General features: G+C 35.0%; 1 protein-coding gene across 1 annotated transcript in view; it reads right to left on the bottom strand.

Moving 5' to 3' along the window:
* Window positions 1-27,551, bottom strand: part of SYT10 (synaptotagmin 10) — a 77,670-nt gene that overhangs the window by 31,944 nt on the left and 18,175 nt on the right. Inside the window, exons 2-3 of the mRNA XM_065887257.1 lie at window positions 22,704-23,061; window positions 9,444-10,011 (exon numbers count right to left, since the gene is read on the bottom strand). Coding sequence (XP_065743329.1) covers window positions 9,444-10,011; window positions 22,704-23,061 — 926 coding nt within the window. The remainder of the gene's footprint in view (window positions 1-9,443; window positions 10,012-22,703; window positions 23,062-27,551) is intronic.

The raw sequence follows: 27,551 nt of genomic DNA, 5'->3' as shown, positions 1-27,551 counted from the left end.
ATATAATAATGAATCAATCAGAAATGAAGAGTACAATAAATGAAATAAAAATACACTAGAGGAAATCAACAGCAGATTATATGACAAAGAAAAACAAGCAATATAAAAGATAGAATAGTAAAATCACCCAATCAAAACAGCAAATAGAAGAAAGGATTTTCTTTTTTAAATGAGGAGAGTTTAGGGGACCTTACCTCTAGGATAAAAATTAAGCATTATAACATTTACAGAGTTCCCAGAAAAAGGAGAGACAGACAAAGAGACGGAAAATGTATTTGAAGAAATAATGGTTGAAAACTTCCCTAACCTGTGCACATCCAGGTATAGGAAGCACTGACAGTCCCAAACAAGATATCCACACCAAGGCATATTATAATTAAAATGGAAAAAGTTAAAGATAGAGAATGATCAAGTTGGATTCATTCCAGGGATGCAAGGAAGGTACAATATACACAAATTAATCAATGTGATACACCATATTAACAAAACAAAGGATAAAAATCATATGATCATTTCAATAGATGCTGAAAAACCATTTGATAAAATTCAAAATTAATTTATGACAAAAACTCTCATCAAAGTGGGCCTAGAAGGAGTATACCTCAACATACTAAAGGCCATATATGATAAACCCATAGCTAATATCATACTCAATGGTGAAAAGTTGAAAGCATTTGCTTTAAGATCAGGAACAAGACAAAGATGCCCTTTCTTGCCACTTTTATGCAGCATAGTACTGGAACTTCTAGCCACAATAATTAGTCAAGAAAAAGAAATAAAAGTCATCCAAATTGGAAAGGAAGAAGTAAAACTGTCACTGTTTTCAGATGACCTGACACTATATATAATGTCAAAGACTCCACCAAAAAAGTAGTAGGACTAATAAAAGAATTCAGTAATGTTGAAGAATAAAAATCTAATATACAGGGGCTTCCCTGTGGCACAGTGGTTGAGAGTCCGCCTGCCAATGCAGGGGAAACGGGTTCGTGCCCTGGTCCAGGAAGATCCCACATGCCACGGAGCGGCTGGGTCCATGAGCCATGGCAACTGAGCCTGCGTGTCCAGAGCCTGTGCTCCGCAATGGGAGAGGCCACAAGAGTGAGAGACCCATGTACCGCAAAAAAAACCCTAATATACAGAAATCTGTTGCATTTTATACACTAATAACAAACTGTCAGAAAGAGGACTAAAAGAAAAGCATCCTATTTAAAACTGCATCAAAAGGATAAAATATCTAGGAATAAATTTAACCAAGAAGGTGAAAGATCTTTACTCTGAAAACTCCAAGACTTTGAGGAAAGAAATTGAAGACAATACAAATAAATGGAAAAATATACTGTGTTCATGAATTGGATGAATCAATACAATTAAAATGTCCATACTACCCAAAGCAATCTACAGACTCAGTGCAATACCTATGAAAATACCAATGGCATTTTTTACAGAACTAGGACTAATAACACTAAAATTTTTATGGAACCACAAAAAACCTTGAATAGCCAAAGCAATTTTGGGAAAGAAGAACAAAGCTGGAGGTATCATGCTCCCTGACTTCAAACTATTCTACAAAGCTACAGTAATCAAAACTGTATGGTGCTGGCACAAAAAAAAATCAATGGAACAGAATAGAGAGTTCAGAAATGAACTCACACTTAGCTAGGCAATTAATCTACATCAAAGGAGGCAAGAAAATACAATGAGATAAAGCTTCTTCAATAAATGTTGTTGGAAACCTGGACAGCTACATTCAAAAGAATCAAATTGATTCTTTATATGGTGATCACACCATATAAAGAAATAAACTCCAAATGGATTAAAGACCTAAATGTAAGAAACAAAACCATACAAGTCCTAGAAGAAAACAGGCAGTAACTTCTTTGATATTGGTTTAGCAATATTTTTTTGGATGTGTCTCCTCAGGCAAGGAAACCAAAAGCATAATTAAACCAATGGGACTAGATCAAACTAAAAAAGCTTTTGCACAGGGAAGGAAACTATCAACAAAACAAAAAGGCTGCCTACTGAGTGGGAGAAGATATCTGCAAATCATATATATTAAAAGGGGTTAATAGCCAAAATATACAAAAACTCATACAACTCAACATTGAAAAAGCAAACAACCTGATTAAAAATTGGGAAGAGGATATGAATAGACATTTTTCAAACGAAAACATACTGATGGCCAATAAACACATGTAAAGATGTTCAAAATCACTAATCGTTAGGGAAATGCAAGTCAAAAACCACAATGAGATACCACCTCACACCTGTCAGAATGGCAATTATCGAAAGACAAGAAAAAAATTTTTGGTGAGGACGTGAAGAAAAGAGAATACAATGCTGGTGGAAATTGTAACTTGGTGCAACCACTATAGAAAACAGTGTGGAGGTTCCTTTAAAAAATGAAAAAATAGAACTACCATATGGGCCAGCAATTACACTACTGGGTATTTATCTGAAGAAAACAAAAACACTCTTTTGAAAATATATATGCAACTCTATGTTCATTGCAGCATTATTTACAGTAGCCAAGATATGGAAGCCACCTGTTTTCATTGATAGATAAATGGATAAAGAAGATGTGGTATATATGTATACAATGGAATACTACTCAGTCATAGAAAAAGAATAAAATCTTGTCATTTGCAATAATATGGATAGAACTTGAGGGTATTATGCTAAGTGAAATAAATCAGAAAGAGAAATACAAATACCATGTAATTTCACTCATATGTGGAATCTAAAAAACAAAACAAACACAACAAAACAGAAATATACTCACAAAGAACAAACTGGTGGTTGCCAGAAGGGAGGGACAAATAACCGCAAAATTTATATGGAACCACAAAAGACCTAGAATTTCCAAAGCAATGTTGAGGAAAAATAACAAAGCTGGAGGCATAACCCTTCCAGACTTCAGACAATACTACAAAGCTACAGTAATCAGAACAGCATGGTATTGGCACACAAAAAAAGACAAAGATCAATGGAACAGAATAGACAGCCAGAAATAAACCCACATGCCTACAGTCAATCTTCAACAAAGGAGGCAAGAATATACAGTGGAGAAAAGACAGTCTCTTCAGCAAATGGTATTAGGAAAGCTGGACAACCCCATGTAAATCAGTGAAATTAGAACACTCCCCCACATCATACACAAAAATGAACTCAAAATGGCTCAAAGACTTAAATATAAGACATGACACCATAAAACTCCTAGAAAAGAACATAGGCAAAACATTCTCTGACATAAGTTGTAGCAATGTTTTCTTAGGTCAGTCTCCCAATGCAATAGAAATAAAAGCAAAAATAAACAAATGGGACCTAAGCAAACTTATAAGCTTTTGCACAGCAAAGGAAACTATAAACAAAATGAAAAGACAACCTACGTACTGGGAGAAAATATTTGCAAAGATGCAACTGACAAGGGCTTAATTTCCAAAATATACAAACAGCTCATACAACTCAAAAACAAAAACAAAAACCCACTCAAAAAATGGGCAGGAGACCTAAATAGACATTTCTCCAAAGAAGATATACAAAGAAGACAATAGGCATGTTCTCCACTATGGAGAGCAGTATGGAGGTTCCTTAAAAAACTACAAATAGAACTACCATATGACCCAGCAATCCCACTACTGGACATATACCCTGAGAAAACCATAATTCAAAAAGAGTCATGTACCAAAATGCTCACTGCAGCTCTATCTACAATAGCCCAGAGATGGAAACAACCTAAGTGTCCATCATCGGATGAATGGATAAAGAAGATGTGGCATATATATACAATGGAATATTACTCAGCCATAAAAAGAGATGAAATTGAGCTATTTGTAATGAGGTGGATAGACCTAGAGTCTGTCATACAGAGTGAAGTAAGTCAGAAAGAGAGAGACAAATACCGTATGCTAACGCATATATATGGAATTTAAGGGAAAAAAATGTCATGAAGAACCTAGAGGTAAAACAGGAATAAAGACACAGACCTACTAGAGAATGGACTTGAGCATATGGGGAGGGGGAAGGGTGAGCTGTGACAAAGCAAGAGAGAGGCATGGACATATATACACTACCAAACATAAGGTAGATAGGTAGTGGGAAGCAGCCGCATAGCACAGGGAGATCAGCTCGGTGCTTTGTGACCGCCTGGAGGGGTGGGATAGGGAGGGTGGGAGGGAGGGAGATGCAAGAGGGAAGAGCTATGGGAACATATGTATATGTATAACTGATTCATTTTGTTGTAAAGCAGAAACTAACACACCATTGTAAAGCAATTATACTCCAATAAAGATTAAAAAAAAAAAGAAGACAATAGGCATGTGAAAAGATGCTCAATATCGCTAATTATCAGAGAAATGCAAATCAAAACTACAATGAGGTATCATGTCACATCAGTCAGAATGGCCATTATTAAAATGTCTACAAACAAATGCTGGCTAAGGTGTGGAGAAAAGGGAATCCTCCTACACTGTTGGTGGGAATGTAAATTGGTGCAGCCACTATGGAAAACAGTATGGAGTTTCCTTAAAAAACTAAAAATAGAGGCACCATATGATCCAGCAATCTCACTCCTGGGCATAATCCAGAAAAGAGGAAAGCTCTAATTTGAAGAGATACATGCACCTCAATGTTTGTAGTGGCACTATTTACAACAGCCAAGACATGGAAGCAACCTAAATATCCATCGACAGATGAATGCATAAAGAAGATGTGATATATATATATATATATAGATAGATATACACATACACATATATACACATATAGTGAAATAGGAATAATAGCCATAATAAAGAATGAAATAAAGAGATTGTCATACCAAATGAAGTAAGTCATACAGAGAAAGACAAATATTATATGCTTTCACTGATAAGTGGGATCTAAAAAATAGTATAAATGAACTTTACAAAACAGAAATATTCAAAAAAATAATATTTGATAGACCCTTAGTTAGAAGATAATAGATTCAAGCATTTTATAGCTATAAACCAGGTCAATGTGGTTACACACACACACACACACACACACACACACACACACACAACTTCCTCCCTTGAGAATTCCTAAGTGTCTAGAACATAGTTGGTGCTGAAAAAAATGTTATTTGAATAGATGAGTAAATAAATAAATATGCAAAATGAAGTGGTTCTGTTCATAAGAAGGAAAGCTTTTCCTTATCTATGTAAACTTTCAATGGATTCTTGAGTGTGTATAAGAAAACTACATTTATATATTCAAAATACATTAGTCGTTATTATACAGAACTTTTTGAAAAAATGTTAATTAAAATCTGAATAACATTATTCTCGCATAGTTTAAGCTTAAAATGTATATAAAGGAATATGTTGCAAATCATTCCTTCTCCATATTCATCCAGCTTCTACTATTTTTGCCAATAGGTTAGCAACTATTATTAAATTCTTGTGTCTCCTCATATAGAACTTTTTTTTGTATATATAACTGAATATGAATATATATTTCTCTTTCCCATTACAGAAGTAGAGGCATAGGGTACACACTGTCCTCCAATGTGATTTTTCCCTATGTTGAAGATATTTATGTTAGTTGAAGAGCTGACTGGCTTGCCATATTTGTAATATATAGCTCTAAAGTGAAAACTAATTTTTTGCACAGAATAAAGACACGCCTTTATTGTTTTCTTTTCATTCAACCTGAAATTTTTTAAAAAACTGCTAATTCCTGATAAAAATATTAACCCCTCTTGCATAGAAATAATTTATTGGTAATAAAATTATAAATACATGATACGTGCCTCTTGTTTCAACCATTTAGGATTTTTAACAATAAATTTAAAATATTTCTGGTTTATTTTACATATGAAATTGTGCTACACACTGAATAATTTTTGCCTACAGACAGTAGTTAATGTCAACAAATATAACCAAGCATATCAAAAGGTACATCATTGCACTGTTCTTTTTTTCTTCTGGGAGATTTGTACTAACATACATTCTTTCACTTGGCCTTATATGCAAATATGCTAAGTTATTGATTCAACAAGTATTTAGTGAGGGCATATGACTACATTACTTTCTTTCCTTTCTCCTTTCTAGAACATTCTATAATTTCTGTGTGAAATTACTTAAAATTAAAGATGTGTGAGTAGGCAAAGACAGTTTCTTAAGCAAATTTCAACTCACATTATTTTTTTCATTTTTATTAATCTGAGAATATAAAATTGTTTAATAATTTTTCAAAAGCTTAAGAGAAGTTTTAATTAAATACTACTTTAACCATAAAGATGATGCTAGTGTATATTGTGAACTTTGGTCCCGTAGTCAAGAAATTTAGGTTTCATCACTATCTTTGCAACAAAAAAGTCATAAACTGTATCTAGAACAGTGTGTGGCTCAGTGTTCCAGTTAAAGAGAAACGTCATTTGACTAGAATAATTTAATAATACATTTTATTATCTGCATACTTCCTTTCATATCCAGAATACTGAAATGAAAATGTCTATGCTGTGGTAGGCAGAATAAAGGCATCCCTAAAGATGGCTGCTTCCTAATATCCTGACCTGAGTATGCTACCTACATGGCAAAAAGGACTTTGCAGATGTAATTAAGATTATAAACCTTGAGATGGGAAGCTTATCCTGGATTGCTCACGTGGGCTAAATCTAAACCAAGGAATGCCCGTGACTGCTAGAATCCGGAAAAGGCAAGGAAATGGACCACCCTTAGAGGCTCTAGAAAGGAACAGAGCCCTGCCAATACCTTGATTTTAGTCCAATAAGACCTATGTTGGACTTCTAACCTACAGAAATATGAGGTGATAAACTTGTGTTATTTTAAGACACTACATTTGTGGTAATTTTTACAGCAGAAATAAAAAATTAATACTTCAAGCACATGGGAGAGTTGAAAATAAAATTGAAGAATTCATTAATATTTACCATAAAAAAACAGTTTATGTTCTATTAGCAGTCAAAAATTGAAGCTTCCACAAGGGATTCTTACTGTTTTTTAAGGACCAGTATGGAATACAAAAACTTATGAATGTAAAAAAATAATCCACTGTCAATCACCTATAAAATTATGTAAATTTTTAGACTTCATTTAGGGGTTACTTACCTGAACCCAAATATATGAACAAAAGAGTTTTTTATGGTAATGTTTGTTGCATCCCTAGTACTTACAGTACATCAAACACAGAGTAGGCAATCAGCAAATATTTGTTGAATGAATAAAAGGACTAATATAAGATTGGCGAATCAAGAGAAATAACCTAATAATTAATTATTATCTGCATTTGTAGAATTCTACAGAAGGTGTCATATATTTAAAACAGTAAAATTCACTCTTCACCACTTTTATCCCTGTAGGAATATAAGTAATAAAGTGAAAAAAAAATGAAATCAAAAGAGCCCCAATGTGCCTTTGAAATATAATCCAGTTTGTTCCCTAATAGATTATCACAGTGGAGACTGAAATAAAAACCCAATAATGAAAATTTAATAACCTAAATACTGGTTGTACTTAGTAAAACATTAATAAGGGGAAAATACAAAAGGAGCTATTTTGAATTTTAAAAAGTTTTCTTATTTTTTAAATAATCCCTGTCACTGTCCAAAACTTCAACATTTCTAGTTTATAATTTGTGGTAAAACTTAGACAAAAGATGTTAAGACAACCTGGTAGTAAAAAATTAAATGCCTTTATTTAAAAACTAATAAATGAAAAAAATTTAGCAATCTAACCTCTAAAGAGACCAGTTCCCTAATTGTGTTTCTCCAATTCTATTCTGGACAAATAATCTTGAATAAAAAAGAGATTTATGAACTACAAATAGAATTACCATATGACCCAGCAATCCCACTACTTGGCATATACCCTGAGAAAACCAAAATTCAAAGAGAGTCATGTACCAAAATGTTCATTGCAGCTCTATTTACAATAGCCAGGACATGGAAACAACCTAAGCGCCCATCATCGGATGAATGGATAAAGAAGATGTGGCACATATACACAATGGAATATTACTCAGCCTTAAAAAGAAATGAAATTGAGCTATTTGTAATGAGATGGATAGACCTAGAATCTGTCATACAGAGTGAAGTAAGTCAGAAAGAAAAAGACAAATACCATATGCTAACACATATATATGGAATTTAAGGGAAAAAAATGTCATGAAGAACCTAGGGGTAAGATAGGAATAAAGATGCAGACCTACTGGAGAACGGACTTAAGGATATGGGGAGGGGGAAGGGTGAGTTTTGACAGGGCGAGAGAGAGTCATGGACATATACACACTAACAAACGTAGTAAGGTAGATAGCTGGGGGGAAGCAGCCGCAAGGCACAGGGATATTAGCTCGGTGCTTTGTGACAGCCTGGAAGGGTGGGATGGGGAGAGTGGGAGGGAGGGAGACGTAAGAGGGAAGACATATGGGAACATATGTATATGTGTGGCTGGTTCACTTTGTTGTAAAGCAGAAACTAACACACCATTGTAAAGCAATTATACCCCAATAAAGATGTTTAAAAAAAAAAAAAAGAATAAATACTTCTGGATAGCAAAAAAAAAAAGGGATTTATGTATAGAGAATGCAACAAATTTTTAGTCTAACAAAATTTATGCCTAATTCAAATGTCCAACAATAAAAGAATGGTTAGGAAAATGGATCATATATTTAAACATCATGTACTAAAACATATATAGAACAAAAAAAGTGAGTGTGAAAAAATTTAAACTTGGTTTGATCTTAATTATTTTAAAACATTCATAGAAAAAAAAGTAGAAAGAAATATGCTAAGTTTTTACATATAATTCATGGCGTTATGGATTATTTAATTTTATGTTTTTTACCCTGTTTCTAAAATTTTCAGTATTAAATTATTTTATAATCAGAAAAAGCATTTTGTAATGAAAAGGAAAAGTTCTAATGTAAACAATTACTTCCTGATCATTCAGCATTTCAAATGCTATAATCTTATCAATTCCACAAAATCTGAAGGAATGGACTGTTTTAGACCAAATCGAGGAGTTTCCAGTGGCATCAAAGTATGTTTTAGGTTTAATCTGAGGAACAAAATCATCTTAAATAATGAAAGTCAATAATAACTATGAGGAAATTGAGTGCTGATAATAGGTTACAGATAAATATTTTACAAGAGAAAAAGCCTACTATTTTTGGCAAATTACCAGAAATGTCCAATACAGTGAAGTAATGAATTTCCCCAAACAGGAAGTGTAGAAACAAAGGTTAGATGTTGAAGGAAAAGATTATTTTATTTATACAATCACTAATGTTACCTAGTGTTAAGTGTCTGAATTATTATGTATGTATGTAATCACATACTCTGTTTGCAGGTCTTTAGGACATAAATTCCCTAATTTGTAGAACTAATGTGGGTAAAAATTAGTTTTATATATCACTGCAGGTCAAATAAAAAGGAATACATTGGTGGAATTATAACTTACTGTGGTAGCACAATGAATATCTTTCCATACTGTGGCTTCCCTGGAGAGATCAGAGGCTTCAAACAAATTATCAAAAATCACTTCCCCAATCATGTCATGTCTAGAAAATCTGTCAAAATCATACACACCGAAATGTAGTTTTCGGTTGCTTAGTTGATCATATGCTACAGGAAACTGAAAAGTTTCATCAAACACAGGATTTAAAGTTTTTCTGTGCACACGGGTCTGAAATTTCTTTTTCCTATCTGGAAGAAGATACATCTTCACGTAAGGGTCAGAAGTTCCTGTGAAGTCTTTAGCAGGGAGATCTAAGGCTTTGATAATTTTAACAACTAGAAGTTCATTTTCATAATCATACTGGAGGGTGAAGTTAAGCTTCCCACAGGTCTTGACATCTTCTTTCTTGTTGCCCTCAGAGTCAACTGATTTCTGTTTGTAGAGCTCTGGTTTTATTCTCCCAATGCTGGTTGTTGTTTCTCCTCTTTGTAAAATGGGTTCTGTGCCCATGCCAAAATCAACACTGGAAACCTGCATTTGCCTTGGTAGGTGTCTTCTGAAGGAATTGTGTCTGTACACACACACATACACACAAAATCGTTTAAGTAGATCATTTTGATGATAATGTTATATACAGTGGCATATAAACTCTACCCCACACCCAGGATAATGGGAGCATTATATCTACAGCAATAAACAGATGGATACACACACACACACACACACACAAACACACACACGAGTTACTTTTGAAAAACCAGGAATGCAAAATTCAAAGAAAAACTCTCCTAGAATTATAGAAACACCTAAAACACACATTATGTACATTTTTATGAGCTTTTGGTATCTTTATGTACCATAATAAGCACAAAACTTTTAAACACAATTGTAAAGAAAGATGATTACCAAAAAAGTTCAATATTCTACAAAATGTTACCTGGGTGTATCTAGGTGTAAACATTATGTAAACAGATCATTCAGATGGCTGATTTCTTTTCATCTGGATATTTTGGTCTTATGAATTTCCCATTTTAGTGATGACAATATTAAAAAACATAAGTCCACATATTCTTATGCTGTGTTATTTCTAATACTTAAGATAACTAGATGAATGTGTATTTTTCAAAAGAATATATAGTTATGACAGAAAAAAATGAGTACATTTTCCTTTTTTCAACATGGAGTGGGCTTCAGAAACTCTTAAGGATTAAAAGACTGTAGAATTTTAGAGTTTGGGGCTAAATAATAGTTCTTAAAATTCAAACTGAATTTCCTATACTCACTGTTACTATTTATCTCTCCAACATTTCCAGAACATTAGGTATATCAGCTTACTAATGGCTCATAAATGTGACTTGCATTAAGATCTGCTTCTCATAGTTTCTCCATGATTTCTAGCGTGAGCTATGTCAACTTATGTGTTTCCTCAAGGTCTGGTTCCAGGTCTTTTGTTCTTTTCTCTTCTCAATCACTCCATCAGACTAATAATCAGTTTTGGGGCTATAATTACTACCTTTAATCTGGTGATTCCCTAGATATATCTCAGATAGACAAAATCCTAGTTCCATATCTCTTTGTCTCGAAGGGGGACTTCTAAACAAATGTCCTAATTTTGCCCCAAACTGAAGCAAACTAATTATTTTCTCTATTTTGCTTTCAAACCAGTTCACTCTTCCACAATCTCTGACAATAGCTCTAAAATTTTTGTCAGTCACTTATGCTTGGAATCCTGCATTATGCTTGTTTGAATCACTTTTCCTTTATTTCATGGGATTTGCTTAATTTTCTAAGTCCTGTTGATTTTTTGCTTTGAGATATCTCATATAATTGTCCATTCTACTCTATTTCCATTGCTATTTGGTCCATATCCTCATCATCTCATACTTTGCTTTCTACAGGAGCCTTCAGCTTGGCTTTCCTTCTTTCATCTCTCTCTTAAATTCAATGTCTCTCCAGCACTTACTTCAAAATCCTTTATGCTTGTTGTTATACCTTTTTCCACTTGATCATAATTGAAAAATTATCTCTATATAAAGAAACAAACTAGGATAACTTTATCTCAGATGAGGGAATAAGCTCCTAATTAAAACTATACTGAATTTAAGACCCAATATTTTAGTTTCAGTACCTAAGTGAGTATATATGTAAAAGTCTTTACTAAGTTACTTAAAGCTTGAAGTGATCTGTTTCCCCAGATTGATCCTCAGATTGATCCCATTTTAATGCATTGAACATGCTATGAAATGTATTTTGATCCTGAATCTATTCCAGATATACAAGATCAGGGCTTAAATTAGGGTCAGGGAACCATCAGGGAGCATTTAAGAAATAATAAGAATTTAGAAAGGAATACCAGGTAGTATGTGTCGTTGTGAATTATTAAAGAGGTCTAGTATAATCCAGTTAATACATTAAATATTCTTGAGAGATTTAGAATATTTTACTAAACAATCTAATATTTCTGCCAAAATCACTTTCACTTATGCAACAATTTTAAATTATTTTTTTTTGTGTGAGCAAAAAGCCCCCAAGAAATTAATTCCTTTTTTTAAATAAATTGATCCATAATTTCACCTCCCTAATGCTTTTCAACATAGTAAAATTTAAGCTTCTATCCTCTCCCTAAAAATTCAATAATTTATTTCTTATGCCACTGAATCTAAATGGGCAGCTGTAAAGCCCCTTCTAACAAGAATCAAAAAGCAGTAACATTTTTGTTCTAGTAAGCCAGTGCCCTAATTATAGAGTAAATAGTTCATGTTTTAAGTCACAGTTTAGCTAGTCAGTTAAGAGAAGCTTTAATTATTACAATGTTAAACTATTGCCATGACAACACAGATCCTCTTTATCTTCTTGAATTTTTTTTTCTCTTTTGGAATGAAAGTGGTAAGTGTCTATTTAGTCTCACACAAATACCAACCAATTAAAGTACAGGCCATTTGACTGTTACTGACCCCACTCTTACCCTTCAAACCTAGGAAGGCACCTCATAAGTACTCTTCCAGATGGAGAAGGAAAAACTTTTCCCACCCTACCTGAAACATCTGAGAGTAACTACTAGATATAGTCAATATTATGCCATAGGAATAAAATGTATTAATATGGTAATTTTCAAGTATTTTTTTCACCAACAGATCCTTTCTTTCAAACAAAATCAGAGACCAGAAGTTCAACACGTACGGACAGAGCTGCTTTGGTTAATGTGTGAGTAGAGTCCTGGAATCTCACTGGAAACCATGCCAAGTTTTCCACACTACCCAGGAGAAAGCGCTTGAAGAGCATTACACTGAGATGAGATTTAAAAAATGCTGGACTGAAATCAGACTATAGTTTGGTCCCAGCCTCCCTATGGAGTAACAGCAACTTTGGGCAAGTCACTTCACTTTTTTGATGTGTACTTTCCTCATCCATAAAACCGTCCTTTCATAGTTGTGAAGGTCAAATGAGATATTACAGATAACTTTGAAACCTACCATTTTTCATACTGCTAATAATTATCATTAGAGTTTAGTACACATGGAGCTGAAGGGCAAATGCCATAATGAACTCTCTGGTTCTGACAATCTCAAATCTAGGTTTCCTGTTTGGGGATACAGAGTTGGCACAAAGTCATTCTTGTGTGAGCATGTCCTGGTCTATCACCCTGGACAACAGATTCCCTCTGACTCTCACTTCTCAGCTGCAGCAGTTCTTTCTTCCTTAAGTGGGAAACCTATATCCTCCTACTTTTACTTGCAGTGTCTTTACTAACTATTAAATTTATCTTAGGTACTGCTTGAGAAATAAGAGGTGTGTTTTATTTGTGTTTTATTTGTTTATTCAATATATTTACAAGGAGTTCATCTCTCTTTGTTTTAATATTAATAATATTTATATAGGAAACTATCACCATATATTAAAAGTTGTAACCCTGTTTTATAGCTAAGGAGGCTCAAATAATAAGACTAAATTAATTTTCTGGTAAACAAAGTTTTCATCTTTATTTGTTTCCTATTTTTTCCATTCAATTTGAAACAATGACAAGAGTGACTCATTCAGCACAAAAATATCTGAGCATATACCATGCAGGGCACTACATATATGAAGGCAGACTAAGTTGTATAATATACCACAAGGAAGTTTTGAAATTAATTCATTGTCTGATGTCAGCACAATCCTCTATATCTTTAATCTCTTCTTTAAATGTTCTTCTCACATTATTGCTTAGTAGAAGCCTGATTCTTCCCCAAGGACACTGTTTGCTCTGTGCCCCTCTCATGTGGTGGTTGATATTTTTGCGATAATCCTTGTTCCATTGGTCCTAGAAGTGAAGTTTTCCATTCCTCTTGTCCTTCATTACCACATTCACATCATTCTCCCTGAATACACCACTCCAGGCTCTAAAACTCAAGTCAACAGATCATATCCCCATTACCACTTATTGTTAGTCATTTACTAATACTCAAATCACTCCCTTTAAAGTGATTTTAATCACTTGGTTCACTAACTCTCTTTGACAATGTTTTTGCTTCGATTTCTAGCAGTGAACAAGTTTCTTCCAACTACTTGGCCTCTAGGTTCTTTTAATTTCTCTCCTCTAATGATGTTCTGTATTTACCTCAGTTACTACCATGTGCATAGCCAGATTTCGTCATTATTATTAGCTGCAAACTCTCCACAACCCCAATTTCACATATGCTTCTCTCTGAGCAACACCTCTTTCCAGCTCACACCCTCTTATACTCAAATTCAAATAACTTTTCCAACTCACAAGAACCTCCAATACATTGATTCTATCACTATTTCATAATCCCTAGTTCCTTGATGTCACTTTTCCCTCTTTATCCAGTTTCATTTCCATTGTTAATCAATAGAGCTACTCTCACACATACATTCCCAATTCTCTTGTTGCTCTCTACCTTCTTAGTTGCAGGGCAAAACCACAGTCCTGGTTGAATTCAACTTTCCATCATTTCTATACCTGTACCTGTGCAAGTGAATACAACTCGAGAGGAACATAAAAGAACTCGCAATGTTCCATTTTAAATTCATGACCACATTCCTCATTAAACCCTAACACTGAACAACAAACCATTCTCCCTCTCAATCTGCTAGAATCACAAGACTATTTCACACCTTCTCACCTTTCTTCAAACCTCTAACACCTTCCTCATTCCCAATCTCAATTAATGACCTTACTTCCTATTTCACTAATGAGGTTGAAGCAAAGAGCAGAAATCTTCCACCTCATCAACCCTGTTATCAGCATCTGTATCCATATATTTTACCTTTCTGATATGATTAATTACCCATGCTATTATCTAAAGCCAATCCCTCCACTTGTATATTAAATCCCATTTTCTCTCATGTCACCTTCAAGACTACTCCTCTTTGCTTCCTGCATTATTAATTCTGCCTCTTTGATGTATTATTACCATCAGCACAAGAGGATACTGTTATTTCTGCTATCTTATAGGAACCTTCCATTCACTCTACTTCCTCTCTCTGTACTGCTGTTTCTCTAGCACATTTGAAGCAAAACTCCTTGAAAGAGTTGAGGATAGTACATCCACTGTCCAATTTATCTTCTCCCATTCTATATAAACTCACTCTAACTAGTTTTTCACATACCAATTCTGACATGATAGCTCTTGAAAATGTCAATAATGTCTCCCCGACATTGCTAAACTCAGCGGTCAATCCATGGTCCTCACCCCACTTGACCTTACAATAGTCACCTGACAGTTAATCACTCCTGATTGTTTACATACTCTCTTCACTTGGCTTTCAGGTTATACCCTCCTGGTTTTCCTTCTTTACTAGTCTCGACTTCTCAGTCTACAATGCTGTTCCTGATGTCTTAATATTGGAGTACTTCTGGGATTCATCTCTGGTTTTCTCTTTCTTATCTACACTCACCTCTCTGATGATATCATCTCCTGGCTTTGAACACCATCTCTATGTGGACTCCAAGTTTACGTATGTTTCGCAGATTCTCTCCAGAATTCCAGAGTTATTATCTGGTTGCTTACTCAATTTTTCCACTATGATTTCTAACAAAATCCTTAAACAGTTCCATATCTCCTGTTTTTGGCACCCAAACTCACTCCATTCACAGCCTCATGTTTATCAATTTTATCTTTCCAGATGCTCAGGCCAAAACATGCAGTCATTCTTGACTCCTCTTTTCTTACTCATATGCCCAAGCTAATGTGTCATAGTCCATTTGTTCTATCTTCAAAGTATATCCTGAATCCAGTCAGGGTATAGATATATGTATCCATCATTAACTACCATCTCCTTGGTCTGAACCAACATCACTTCTGGCCTGGATTACAGCCTCCATAGTGTTCTTTCTGCTTCTATCCTTTGGCCTCCTTCAATGTTTATACCCAAAACAACAGAGTAATCCTTTCAAAACAAGTTAGATCATGGCAGTCCTCTGATTAAAAACTCTCTGGTGGCTTTGCATGTTACTCAGAGTAAAAGCCAAAAGTGGTTTGGGTCCTACTACCTCTCTGATTTTTCTCCTAGCATTCTCCACCTGGTTCTCTCTGCTACACCTACACTGACTTCCTTGCTGTGGTTGGGACACAAAAGGCAGATTCCACCTTCAGGACGTCTGCAGTGGTTGCCTCCTCCACAAGGAAAGTTCTCCACAAACACCAGCATGGACCACCCTTCCATCTCCTCATTCAGACCTATCAACCCCTTTATTTTGCACTATTATTTTCTACAGAACTTATGATCTTCTAAAACATCATGTAACTGACTTAGTTATGTTGTTTGGTTCCTCTCCACAAGAATGCAGGTAGGAAATTTTGAGTTTTGTTCCCTAATGTGTATCAAACGTCTAGAAAAATGCCTGGCACATAACAAGTGTTCTATAAATACTGTTGAATAAATAAGTCAAAAATTTTCCCTGAAGAATTTAGCCATATGACTAACAATCCAATCATAATAAAAGCTGTTTCGAGAAAAAACTGGTTTTCTTCTCAATTATGCAATGTAATGCTTAAAATTAATTTAAGTAACTTATCTTTATTCTATTCAAAGAATTGACAGGAAACTTGTTTTTAATAGTAATTAAGGAAATGAATGTTCTTATTCTGTAAATACTTGTCCCTTGGCCTTTCACCATGTTAAAAAAAAAGTTTACAAATCATAACAAGAGATGATAAGCAATTACTTTTGATCCAGCATATATTTAAAGGAATAGAGTATGAAGTAATTAGGTTGGTAGTTTTTGATCTACAAATAAAGTTCTGAGAATATAATATTTTATATTAAAGAAAAGAAGTAATATAAAATGAAGCCTAAATTAAAAAAACTCACAATAACTACTTGTCAGAATAATAAATCCAAGAATATTTTGTTTGGTATTGCTAGGTCCCTATAAGGTCTTTTGACCTTAATTATGTATTCTAGCTCTAAATTTCTATGCTCAATTTGTCATTTAGGCCTTCACTTACTTGGAAGTATGTTGCTGGCTATCATGAGCCTCTCTCCTAGAGAGGTCAGCTAGGATTTGAAGAAAAATGTTGTAGTCCTCCAACTGAGTTGACCTACCACCCTGGGTCCCTCCTGTTCCTCCACATCTCCTTGAGCATACTGTAAAGTGTGTATTGAAATCACTTGTTTCAGATGTACCTTCCATCCCCAACCCTTCTACTAGTAGTCTTTATAATAGTATAACTAAATATTATTAATCTTTTCATGAATTTCATAATAAACACATGCTGGGATTCAAGAAGTGTCTGTTGGAGTTTGTATGAAATACTTTACTACAAGATTCTTGTGACTAATAAAAGTCAACTTCCCAAGAATTATTTGTACTATGAAGAAGAAGGTCCTAATCAATTTATAATTAGTGCTTGTAAAGAGGAGATAATATTTATCAGTGCCAGAAAACAAACTGTCCAAGTTTGAATACATTTTATAAGGTTTTATCTCTGACCTTGGATCAAAGAGCCACCCCATTTCAGAAGTTAGTTTATATACCAAATACATATGTTTCATAGTGGAGATTATTTAACCACCTCAAGCACTGGCACGGCATGTTTTATGAACTTTTATTTCAAGGAGTTAAATCTCAGGTTCTCTATTGTTCTGGCCAAGCACTGCTTCTTGATATCCTAGCTGGTTAAATACCATTTAAATTCTTCCTTTGTGTAACATCTTGTCTTCCACTCCTTACAGTATCTTGGAATGAAAATTGCAATTTTTGCTATCTTTTGAGAGGGACTTAACTTTTTAAAAAATCTTAAAGAAAACTATGCACTCTAGTATTACATATTTTTATGTAATTCTTCATTTCTCTTTTAACAATCTACATCGAGTGCTCTTTCTGACTTTATGTGTGATGATATTAAGAATTACTTTTCTAAGCAACCATAGCTAATTGTAAATCCATCAGCACATATGAGTCAATGATTTCTTTCCATGTCATGCTTTTGTTCATGTTCAAATGGATCTGTCACTAGGTTTCCAAATTATTTTCAGTAGGTACTTAGAATCCTCTCTAACAGTGGCTAACCTACATAATTTCTCATCCTCAACAAATATTTTGCTGCTTACAATTCACCTCATTTCACACTATTAATGAATGCACATTCACTAATTAATTAGTGAATGCACACTATTAATGAATGAGGAATTGGTCCTCATACTCATCCTTGGGAGTATACCATCATTAACCTTCTCCTAATATTAGCACTGTTTATCTCACCATCTGATGCTGTCTTTAAAGGAGCAAAGTGGAGAGATCATCAGTCAATCCAAATCATTCACTTGATGCTTATTATGCACCTACCCAGTGAAGAAATTAGGAGCACATTAAAGTGGGTTATACAGACTTGTTCTTTGAGAAATTAACATCTCAGGTCTGGCACACAGCTAGAGTTCAACATTAAGAAAATAAATAATTGCTAGACTGTAGCTATGGCTTTAAAGGACAATAGCTTATAACTGGACAGAAAAAGATGCATTTTCCTTAAAGATCTTATAGTAGATAAAAAAGAGTTTATCATTCTAGACAAGGGAAGCAGCATAAGCAAAAGCACAGAGGCAGAGAGTTGAGGTCTACAGGAGGATGATAAAAAGACCAAGCACCCTTCTAACTGGCAACCATGAAAGATCCATTGGGATAGATAAAATGAAGTCATCAAATTCATTTACTGATTTTTAAAAATTCAACAAATATACCCTGAGTTCCTACAGTTCTTTGTCTAGATATCAAGATCAGTACAGAAATAAAATTGGCAGGTTTTCTGCCTAAGAAGGCAGTGTAGAGCTATATGTGTGGGGCAGTATGGACTCAAAATGTTATAAGATTTTTATCATGCCTGAACTACTATATTACTTTCAAAATAGATGCCTTTTTCTATGGTCTGTCCTACAAACTGTTGTCAAATTAATTTTCCTAAAACACAGCTCTTTATCCAAGGGACTCTTTTGCTGCAAATATTTTTGACAGGACAGACCTTGAACAATTTTGGCCATGATTCCAAGGCCTCCTCAGACTTTAATTCCAGCTGACTTTATCTTCCATTATTCCTCCACTGACATCTATTTTCTGATCAAGGCAACGTACCTGCTGTTTTCATGATAAGATTTGCTGTTCTGTGTCTTTTCACATAAAATATTTCCATCTGGAATGCATACCCTTTTCCAATTGTCTTTATGTGAATTCCTAGTTTCCTTTGGTCTCAGTTTAATGGGACTTCATGCCTCAGCTAAAAATGATTTTTCTAATTATCTTAATTCCACATTCTCCACCACATAGTTTGCACTTGTAGTTCCTTATATTGAAGTTGGTATCTTATCTCTCTGCATTATGTTGAGGAGTTTTTTCCAGTTCACTAGAGTTTGCAGAGTGGACAGAATATGTAGAATACACTGACTATACCTAAAAGTTATATCTGCTGACTGTATCTACTGAGTAAGGCTATTGGATGAATCAACAGTCAATCAAGACAGATGTGAGAATAATGTTAATAATAAGAAAAACACAGACGTCTGTTGGGTTGTTTGGCTGCCAGCAGGTTGATGGGGCCGAATGTCCGGGTATTTGAAAAGCAAGATGAGAACTTGGGAAATGTGGCAGTTTCCAGCAATGCTGTTAACTAATCAAGATGCTGCTTAAGAATAGTGACAAATAAAACTTGAGAGGATATGTCATCTATTGTCTGAGCCAAATAAAATGGAGTCCCAACACCAGACTAGAGCTGGGATATATTAGTAAGGTGAGGAAACCAAGCATTAAAGTTAAATTTACTGTGTGTGCGTGTGTGAGTGGTGGGGTGGTGGGCAGGGGGCAGTTCTGATGAAAAGTTAGCATTTGAGCAGAATAATCTGATTTATAATGATGTGCCCTGGATCTCTCTGTCTGCGTAATAAACTCAGCAATTTCCCCTTCCTTTCTATATAAAGGTAATTTTTAGTATGATGAAGTAATTATATAGATGAGGGGTTTTGAGAACTAGGAATAATCAAGTTTTCTACAAGGAATTCATTCCAAGGCCAAACAGATTAAACTCATGACTCTTGTTATTCATGATAAGCACATATAATTCCACATTTCTAACTGAGCAGAATGAGCAGGAAGTGGCCCTCATTCTCCAACCTCCAAACTACCTGTCCGCAGCAGACTTTAACCATCTTTGGTTGCAAAAATCCATATTCCCTTGGCTTTAACTCTTAAAACATGTTCCATCAATCTGGATAAATCTGAATTCTAACTTTCACCAGCTTCATGGCTTTAGGCAATTTAAAAAATCTCTCTGGGCTTCAGTTAACGCACAAGTAATGGGGATAATTAATAATACTTACTTCATACAGGCTGGCAGAGGATTATCAGGAAGGATGCCTGGCATAGTGACTAAATTGCAGGCACTCAAAAACAACACTTTTTTTTCTTCCTTCTTCAGCCACTCATAAACAAGGAAATTCAAAGAGGTCAATGAAATTATATCAAAGTTCTAGCAGAACTATGAATTTGTACTCCACTTTTTCTCTTAAGAAAATATGAGATGTACATGTACAATCCAATTTTTAAGATTGAGAGAAAAGTTCTTTTTTCTGATTTCTTCAATTTCATGTAATAACTGAGAAATCCAGGGCTAAAATGACCTGTTGTCATTCCCTATTGCATTTCATTTCTAGAAACCAATTCTGCAACCAAAACCAAGTCTTCACACATGTGTTCTCAGTATGTATTCTTTCATTCTCCCCTAGCTAGGGATAATCAGATAAGCTGTATGTTTACATTCAGCAGATAATATTTTGGAGATAGTACTTCATTTTTCTGAGGTTTCCAAAAAAAAATCTGCACAAAGAAAGGCAAGGTATTTTCATAGCTTACCTCAATTTGTTTTCATTAATTGAGTGTCCTTATGTAGGGTGCATTTATCAACTAAAAGAGTTGAATAATTCTGAATACTAAGTTGATATATTGTCAAAGCCATTATCAATATTTTTAAAAAATGTTTTGTAGGTTAATTGATCATTTTTACCCTGAAATTTCTGGGTATGTTAAGGCTTTATTAAATACCATAGTTGGCCACAGTTTTCAGTTCTGATAGTAATGACAATCAAGTAACCAACCACATGAGATAATTTTGAAGCAGTTTTTCCTATAAATATAAAGAAGTGACACATGGGATAATTATTTTACAGTTAAATATCCATAAATAAATTTAAATGAATGTATACTGGATTATAAAAATGAGCCCAAATGCAGTGCTCAGGAAAACTTGTCAACATAATAACTAAATATGAGGCATACATTGGTTATAAAATTTAAATAGCTCAGAAAAGTATAAGACCTCCATCCATCCTCCTTACCCCAAAGTTTCTCATCCCTGAAGTAACAATTATTCTTACTCATCCCTCTGGAATTTATTTCAGAAAGAAGACAAGTTATTTATAGATACAATCCTTTTTTATTTTATAAAAGATATATTGAATATTCTTTCAATCCTAGTAGCAAGCATGACCCATGAAGTTTTTCAACTTGATAGATTTCCAAACCCACAAAAAGTATGTCATGTCAGAAAGATTGGATGCATCTTTGATTTAGAGAAGTAGGAAGGTAAGATTAGGAAGTCAATCAGTTAGCAGATAACAGCACTCACCCCCATTGCTATTGATTTTTACCCTGTCCTAGTGTAAAACTAGTTGCTACTTCTGGGAATCAGAGAAACACTGCTACTAACATGTTTTTCATGTTAAAGATTGAAGACCATGCTTAGTAGAAAAAATGTTTTTTCACAAGAATCTTTTTCCCTTTACAGTTAACACAATTCAATACACACCACAGCAAATTATTTTCCTTCAAGCAAACTTCTGCTGATTTTTCCAGGATGAGTTAAAATGCACTTCCTTAAAATGTATCTCCTTAAGGAGATCTCCCTCTTCCTTCCTTTCATGTACACGCCTTGCTATGCTCGATACTCACCAAAGCTCTTGTGGAACTTACCATACTCTCACCAGTATAAGAGTTTGGTCTATGTGAGTTCAAATAAGCAATGAAATTTTCCAGCAGTTTATGGGGTAGGTGCTAAACAACTGTAGACGAAACATTAGTCTCTGTTACTCAGTTTTGACTGTGAACTTGTGGATGATTTCATGAAACGCATTGCAAATGGCTGTTTTCTTGATATTTATTGGTTGTTTTAAACTAAATTGAAAGACTGCAAATAGCAATGATCAAACAATGATATTTCAAAGGAAAAAGTCAATAAATAATAATCTCGGGCTTCCCTTGTGGCACAGTGGTTGAGAGTCCGCCTGCCGATGCAGGGGACACGGGTTCGTGCCCCCGGTCTGGGAGGATCCCACGTGCCACGGAGCGGCTGGGCCCGTGAGCCATGGCCGCTGAGCTTGCGCGTCCGGAGCCTGTACTCCGCAACGCGAGAGGCCACAGCAGTGAGAGGCCCGTGTACCGCAAAAAAAAAATGATTTTAAAATCATTTTAAAATCATCAATTAGATGATTTTAATGAGAGCTCAAATTCCAGTAAGCCCCTTTCATGGTACTGCTCTCTGTTTGGCATCTTTGTCCTTAATTTCTCTCTCTTCATCCCTATTTATTCTGTCCTGCCAATTCCCTCCTTATTCTATTATCTGTTTCCTGTGTCTTTCTCATTCTCCTGTTTGTCTTTTCTTTTCTCCTTTCCCACCTCAGTTTTTCTCTTAGAAAATCACATACAACACACACACACACACACACACACACACACACACACACACACACAATAGTTTTATATATTTGATCTTTCCTTACCGGGATGAAGATGTAGGCTCAGTAGTTTGTCTTTGCACACGTGCGTGTTTAATTAAATGTTCTGTTAAAGCAGTTTGGACTTCTGCTGTGATATCAGGGGAAGTGTGGCTGATTTTTATTGCAGGTTCAATAGGTTTTAGTGCTGGTTCTCCATTTTCTTTAACCTCTTTTTTCTCTTCAGTCTCAAAAACTTCAGTGGGAGCACTTGACATGCTCTGTGGAAGGGTACTGACATTGGAAGTCACAGGTTTGCTCTTCCAGCAAGGCCAGCACAACTTCCAGAAGACAAAAAGTGAAACAACCAACAAGGCCAGGCCACAAAAGCTGACAACAACTGCTAACAGGCTGACTGAAATATCTGGAAAAAATTACAATGTAAAGAAATATTAAGTCATTGACAGCATATGTAATAGGGCAGCAACAGTGGGATAATTTGATATTATGGTTATTATTAATAGTTTGCTGATTTAGAGTTTCAAAAATTTACTTTTAAGTATCTTTGTAGGGAGGAAATATTAATAATTATGTTTGGAAATTCTCAAAGGAGACAAAAATTTATTTCCCAGAAAGTTTCCAATTGTATACAAGAAAAGCATGATATGTGCATATCATTTCCAAGTATAGTACAAACGTTCCAAGAGTTTGCAAAATGAAGGTTAACTACATGCAACCTGCCTTGAAGTCATGAAGCTTAAGATGCTCTGAAACTGTATACAACTAGAAAGGCTTCTGTTTGCTTCATGTTGGATCTAAAGATGCAACCTTTTTACTCTCTAAGCAGGTAATGTTAAATATTTGTATAAACTGCTTTCTGTGGTGTAAATGAGAATAACACATTACTAATAGAGAATGGGTACACAATTATTTGTAGTTTCAAACTCCATAGGTCCTTTCTAATAAGCTTTCCTGCTCCTAATTTCTAAAGTCCAAAATTGGTTGATGATTTCTTATCTAAGTATCTTTAAAATATTCTTATTTAAAAATAATTACAAGGACTTCCCTGGTGGTGCAGTGGTTAAGAATCTGCCTGTCAATGCAGGGGACACAGGTTCAAGCCCTTGTCTGGGAAGATCCCACATGCCACGGAGCAACTAAGCTTGTGTGCTACAACTACTGAGACTGTATCTACAGCCCATGAGCCACAACTGCTGAGCCTGAGTGCCACAACTACTGAAGCTCTTGCTACTAGAGCCCATGCTCTGCAAGAAGAGAAGCCACCACAATGAGAAGCCCATGCACTGCAATGAAGAGTAGCCCACTCTCCCTGCAACTAGAGAAAGCCCATGCACAATAATGAAGACCCCAATGCAGCCAAAAATAAGTAAATTAATTAATTTTTTAAAATTAAAATAATTACAAAATTAATATATGCTTACTATGTAAAATAATTAAAAGGGATATAGTAAAAAAAAAAGTTAATGATTGTATAAATAAACAAATGGCAGAGAAGAAACAAATCTCTCATACAAAAGCATGCCAAAACATTTATGTGGATATTCTGCCCTCAAGGAAGTGGAGCATAGCTCTCCACTCCTTAACTGTGGGATGCACAAAGTGACTTTCTCCTAAAGAGTACTTGTGTGGAAAGGGGCAAAAATGATGTAACTTTACACAGAAGAAATCTGAAAAATACTAACCTCACCCAGGTGATCAAAGGGAACCATCAACAGTGACAAATCATGTTAATACCCTTGATAGGATGTGATGAATATGGCACTTTATCTTTGCGGTCTTCCTCCCCAAACCAACAACCTGAATCTAATCATGAGAAAAACAGAAGACAAATTCCAGTAGAGGGACATTCTACAAAAAAAACGCCAATGTTGTCCAAAAAAAAGGAAGTCTGAGAAACTGTCATAACCCAGAGACTAAGGAGACAACTAAATGCAATGTGGTATCCTAGATGGAATCCTGGAGTTAAAAAAAAAAAAAAAAAAAAAAAAGGGACATTAGGTAAAAACTAAGGAAGTCTGAATAAAGTATGGACTTTAGTTAACAGTGTATCAATATTAGTTCATCAACTGTAACAAATGTACCATACTGATGTAAAATGTTAATAATAGGAGAAACTGGGTGTGGGAAATATGGGAACTCTGTAGTATTTTCCCAAATTTTTCTGCACATCTGCAATTGTTTTAAAAAGTAAAAGCGTTAAAAAATGTTAAGAATATCCCCCTACCCACTTCCATTTTCACCTTCCTAAAATAACCAATGTTAGCAACCTGGTGTTACAGCACTCTTAAAGTTTGGAAGACCAAATAGATTTCCCATGAGGGGAAATTTTTCTAGATTTATATAACCTTATACTTTTCTTTTACAACTTTGTTTAGCATCAGTGCCAAATATGAAACCAATTTCTTTTGTTTCTTTGTTTTAAATAAAGATGTTAGAAATATGTTATACGCTTAATTGTGTCTGTCCCTCCATCCCCTCCAAATTCATAAGTTAAAGTCCTAAACCCCAGTACCTCAGAGTGTGTATTTGGAGATAGAGGCTTTTAAATTAGTAATTAAGGCAAAATTAGGTCATATGGATGAGCCCTAACCCAATATAATTGATGTCCTTATAAGAAGAGCAGATGAAGACAAAGACAGTCACAGAAGGAAGACCATGTGAAGACCCAGGGAGAAGGCAGCCATCGACAAGACAAAGAGAAGAGGACTCAGAAAAAAATCAACCCTCCTGACACCTTTATCTCAGACTTCTAGCTTCCAAAACTCTGAGGAATAAGGTTCTGTTGTTTAAGCCACCCAGTCTGTAGTACTTGATTACGGCAGCCCTAGAAAACTAAAGAATAAATCCAATTTCCTTTAACCACCATTGTAAATCCAGGAGGTCCCACCCCTCCTACAAAGCAACCACTAACCCCAGTTTGGTGTGTGTCTGTCCAGCCCAAGCACTAATAAAAACAAATATCTCTTAAGTAACTATAAAATATAGAATTATTTAATACAATTTTTTAATATAAATGGCTACTGCATATTTCTTTATTCAGTTTGCTTTTTTTTTATTCAACAATACTTGAGGTCTAACTTCATGTCACAGCATTCCATAATACTTCATCATGATGGATATTTGGATTATGCCCACTGTTTGCTATTACAACATAGTTACAATGAGCATCCTTGTACTCTTGTCCCTGTGCATATTTGTGAATATTTATCTAAAGTAAATATCTAGAAATAGAACCACAGGGTCACATGTTATGCACATTATTTAGCTTTACTAGGTATTTCCAAAAAGAACCCCAGACTGACTAACAAAAAACATCATATAAGTTTACTAGTTCCTACAATTTCAGAGAAATATTGTTGTATTTTAATTTTCACTGACCTGATGGGGAAATGATAGGTTGTTTATTTCTCTGATTAGTGAGATAAAGTGGTTCTGGTTAAACTCTCAATTTGTAGCTGATGGAAATCCATTAAGAAATTGAAATAATTCCAAGTTTTTATTGCTACTTAATTATAAGAATAAAAATTAATTTTGACATGCTATGATACATAGACACTAATATTTTCCTTTATTTTTCAATTGCTAGCTAAAGCTACATTGAATATATTTTCCATTTATATTCCATTGGTGAGGAATGTGTGATCATATTTTATATTTTGTAGTTTATTTTTACATTTTAAAATTATCCATTAGCACCATACCTTGAAGGAAAGAGAAAAATTATAAAATGAATGTGCTTCCTGATTATTAACTACAGTTTTAAAATGGAGGAAGCCAATGATGGCTTCATAACCTTCTTGTATTTTCAGCTCCACTTACATTATATTTTTCTGGATATTTTAACTCAGTTAACTTCTTCAGTGGCTAACTTCTACTCAGTTGGAGCCAAAGCCAAGATATAAGGAAACTGCAGGACAATGTGGGATAGAGGAAAGGACAGAAACAGTTTTCAGTCTATAACTGAAAATGCCCCCTGTTTTTAGGTTCTTTGACCCAATTTCAACTTGTGTGTGGGGGGCGGCGGAATTCCCACACCACTAACAATTCTCTGGATACCAACTGGGTGTTCTTACAGTTCAACTCAATTCTGACACCTGCCTACCAGAGGTAGCATTAGATTCCACAGGTTAAGGGTTCAGTCCTGCATAACTGCCCCCCTCCCTTCCGATGCCAGTAGCAAATCCAAGTTGTTATCTGTAGTTTTCTGACCAACCGGCAAAAAATTGGAGGTTCCCACGACCCCTCCTTGGGTTTGATCAATTTGCCAGAGCAGCTTACAGAACTCAGGAAACTAATTTCTTTACCAGTTTACTATAAAAATATATAAGGATATATTATAAAAGGATTACCAGTTTATTATAAAAGGATATAACTCAGAAATAGCCAGACGGAAGAGATCATAGGGCAAAGTATGGGGAAAGGGCATGGAAGCTCAGAGCACAATATTCTCAAATTTCTGCATGTACAACCCAGAAGCTCTCAAACCCCATCCTTCTTGGTTTTTATAGAGGCTTCATTACATTGGCATGATTAAGTAAATAATTGGCCACTGGTGACTGATTCAACCTCCAGCCCCTTTCCCTTCTCAGGAGGTCAGCAGGGGTGGTCCTGAAAGTTCCAACCCTCTAGTCACATGGTTGATTCTTCTGGAAAACAGCCCTCATCCTTAGGTGGGGTCCAAAAATCACCTCATTAACCTAACAAGACATGGCTCTCATCACTAAGGAAATTCTAAGGGTTTTGGGAGCTGTGTGCCAGGAACTGTGGAAGAAGACTAAATATATATGCACAATATCACCTCTCCCTTCTCACTAATGTGGTTCATAAAATACTTCATCCAAACCAAGTCACTTTTGAAAGTGAAAGGCTGTACTATCAACTGTACCAGAGCAG

This window comes from Phocoena phocoena, chromosome 11, assembly GCF_963924675.1.
Source record: "Phocoena phocoena chromosome 11, mPhoPho1.1, whole genome shotgun sequence".
NCBI classification, from domain to species: domain Eukaryota; kingdom Metazoa; phylum Chordata; class Mammalia; order Artiodactyla; family Phocoenidae; genus Phocoena; species Phocoena phocoena.
The sequence above is the reverse complement of the archived record's forward strand: the minus strand, read 5'-3'. Positions and strand labels throughout refer to the sequence as shown.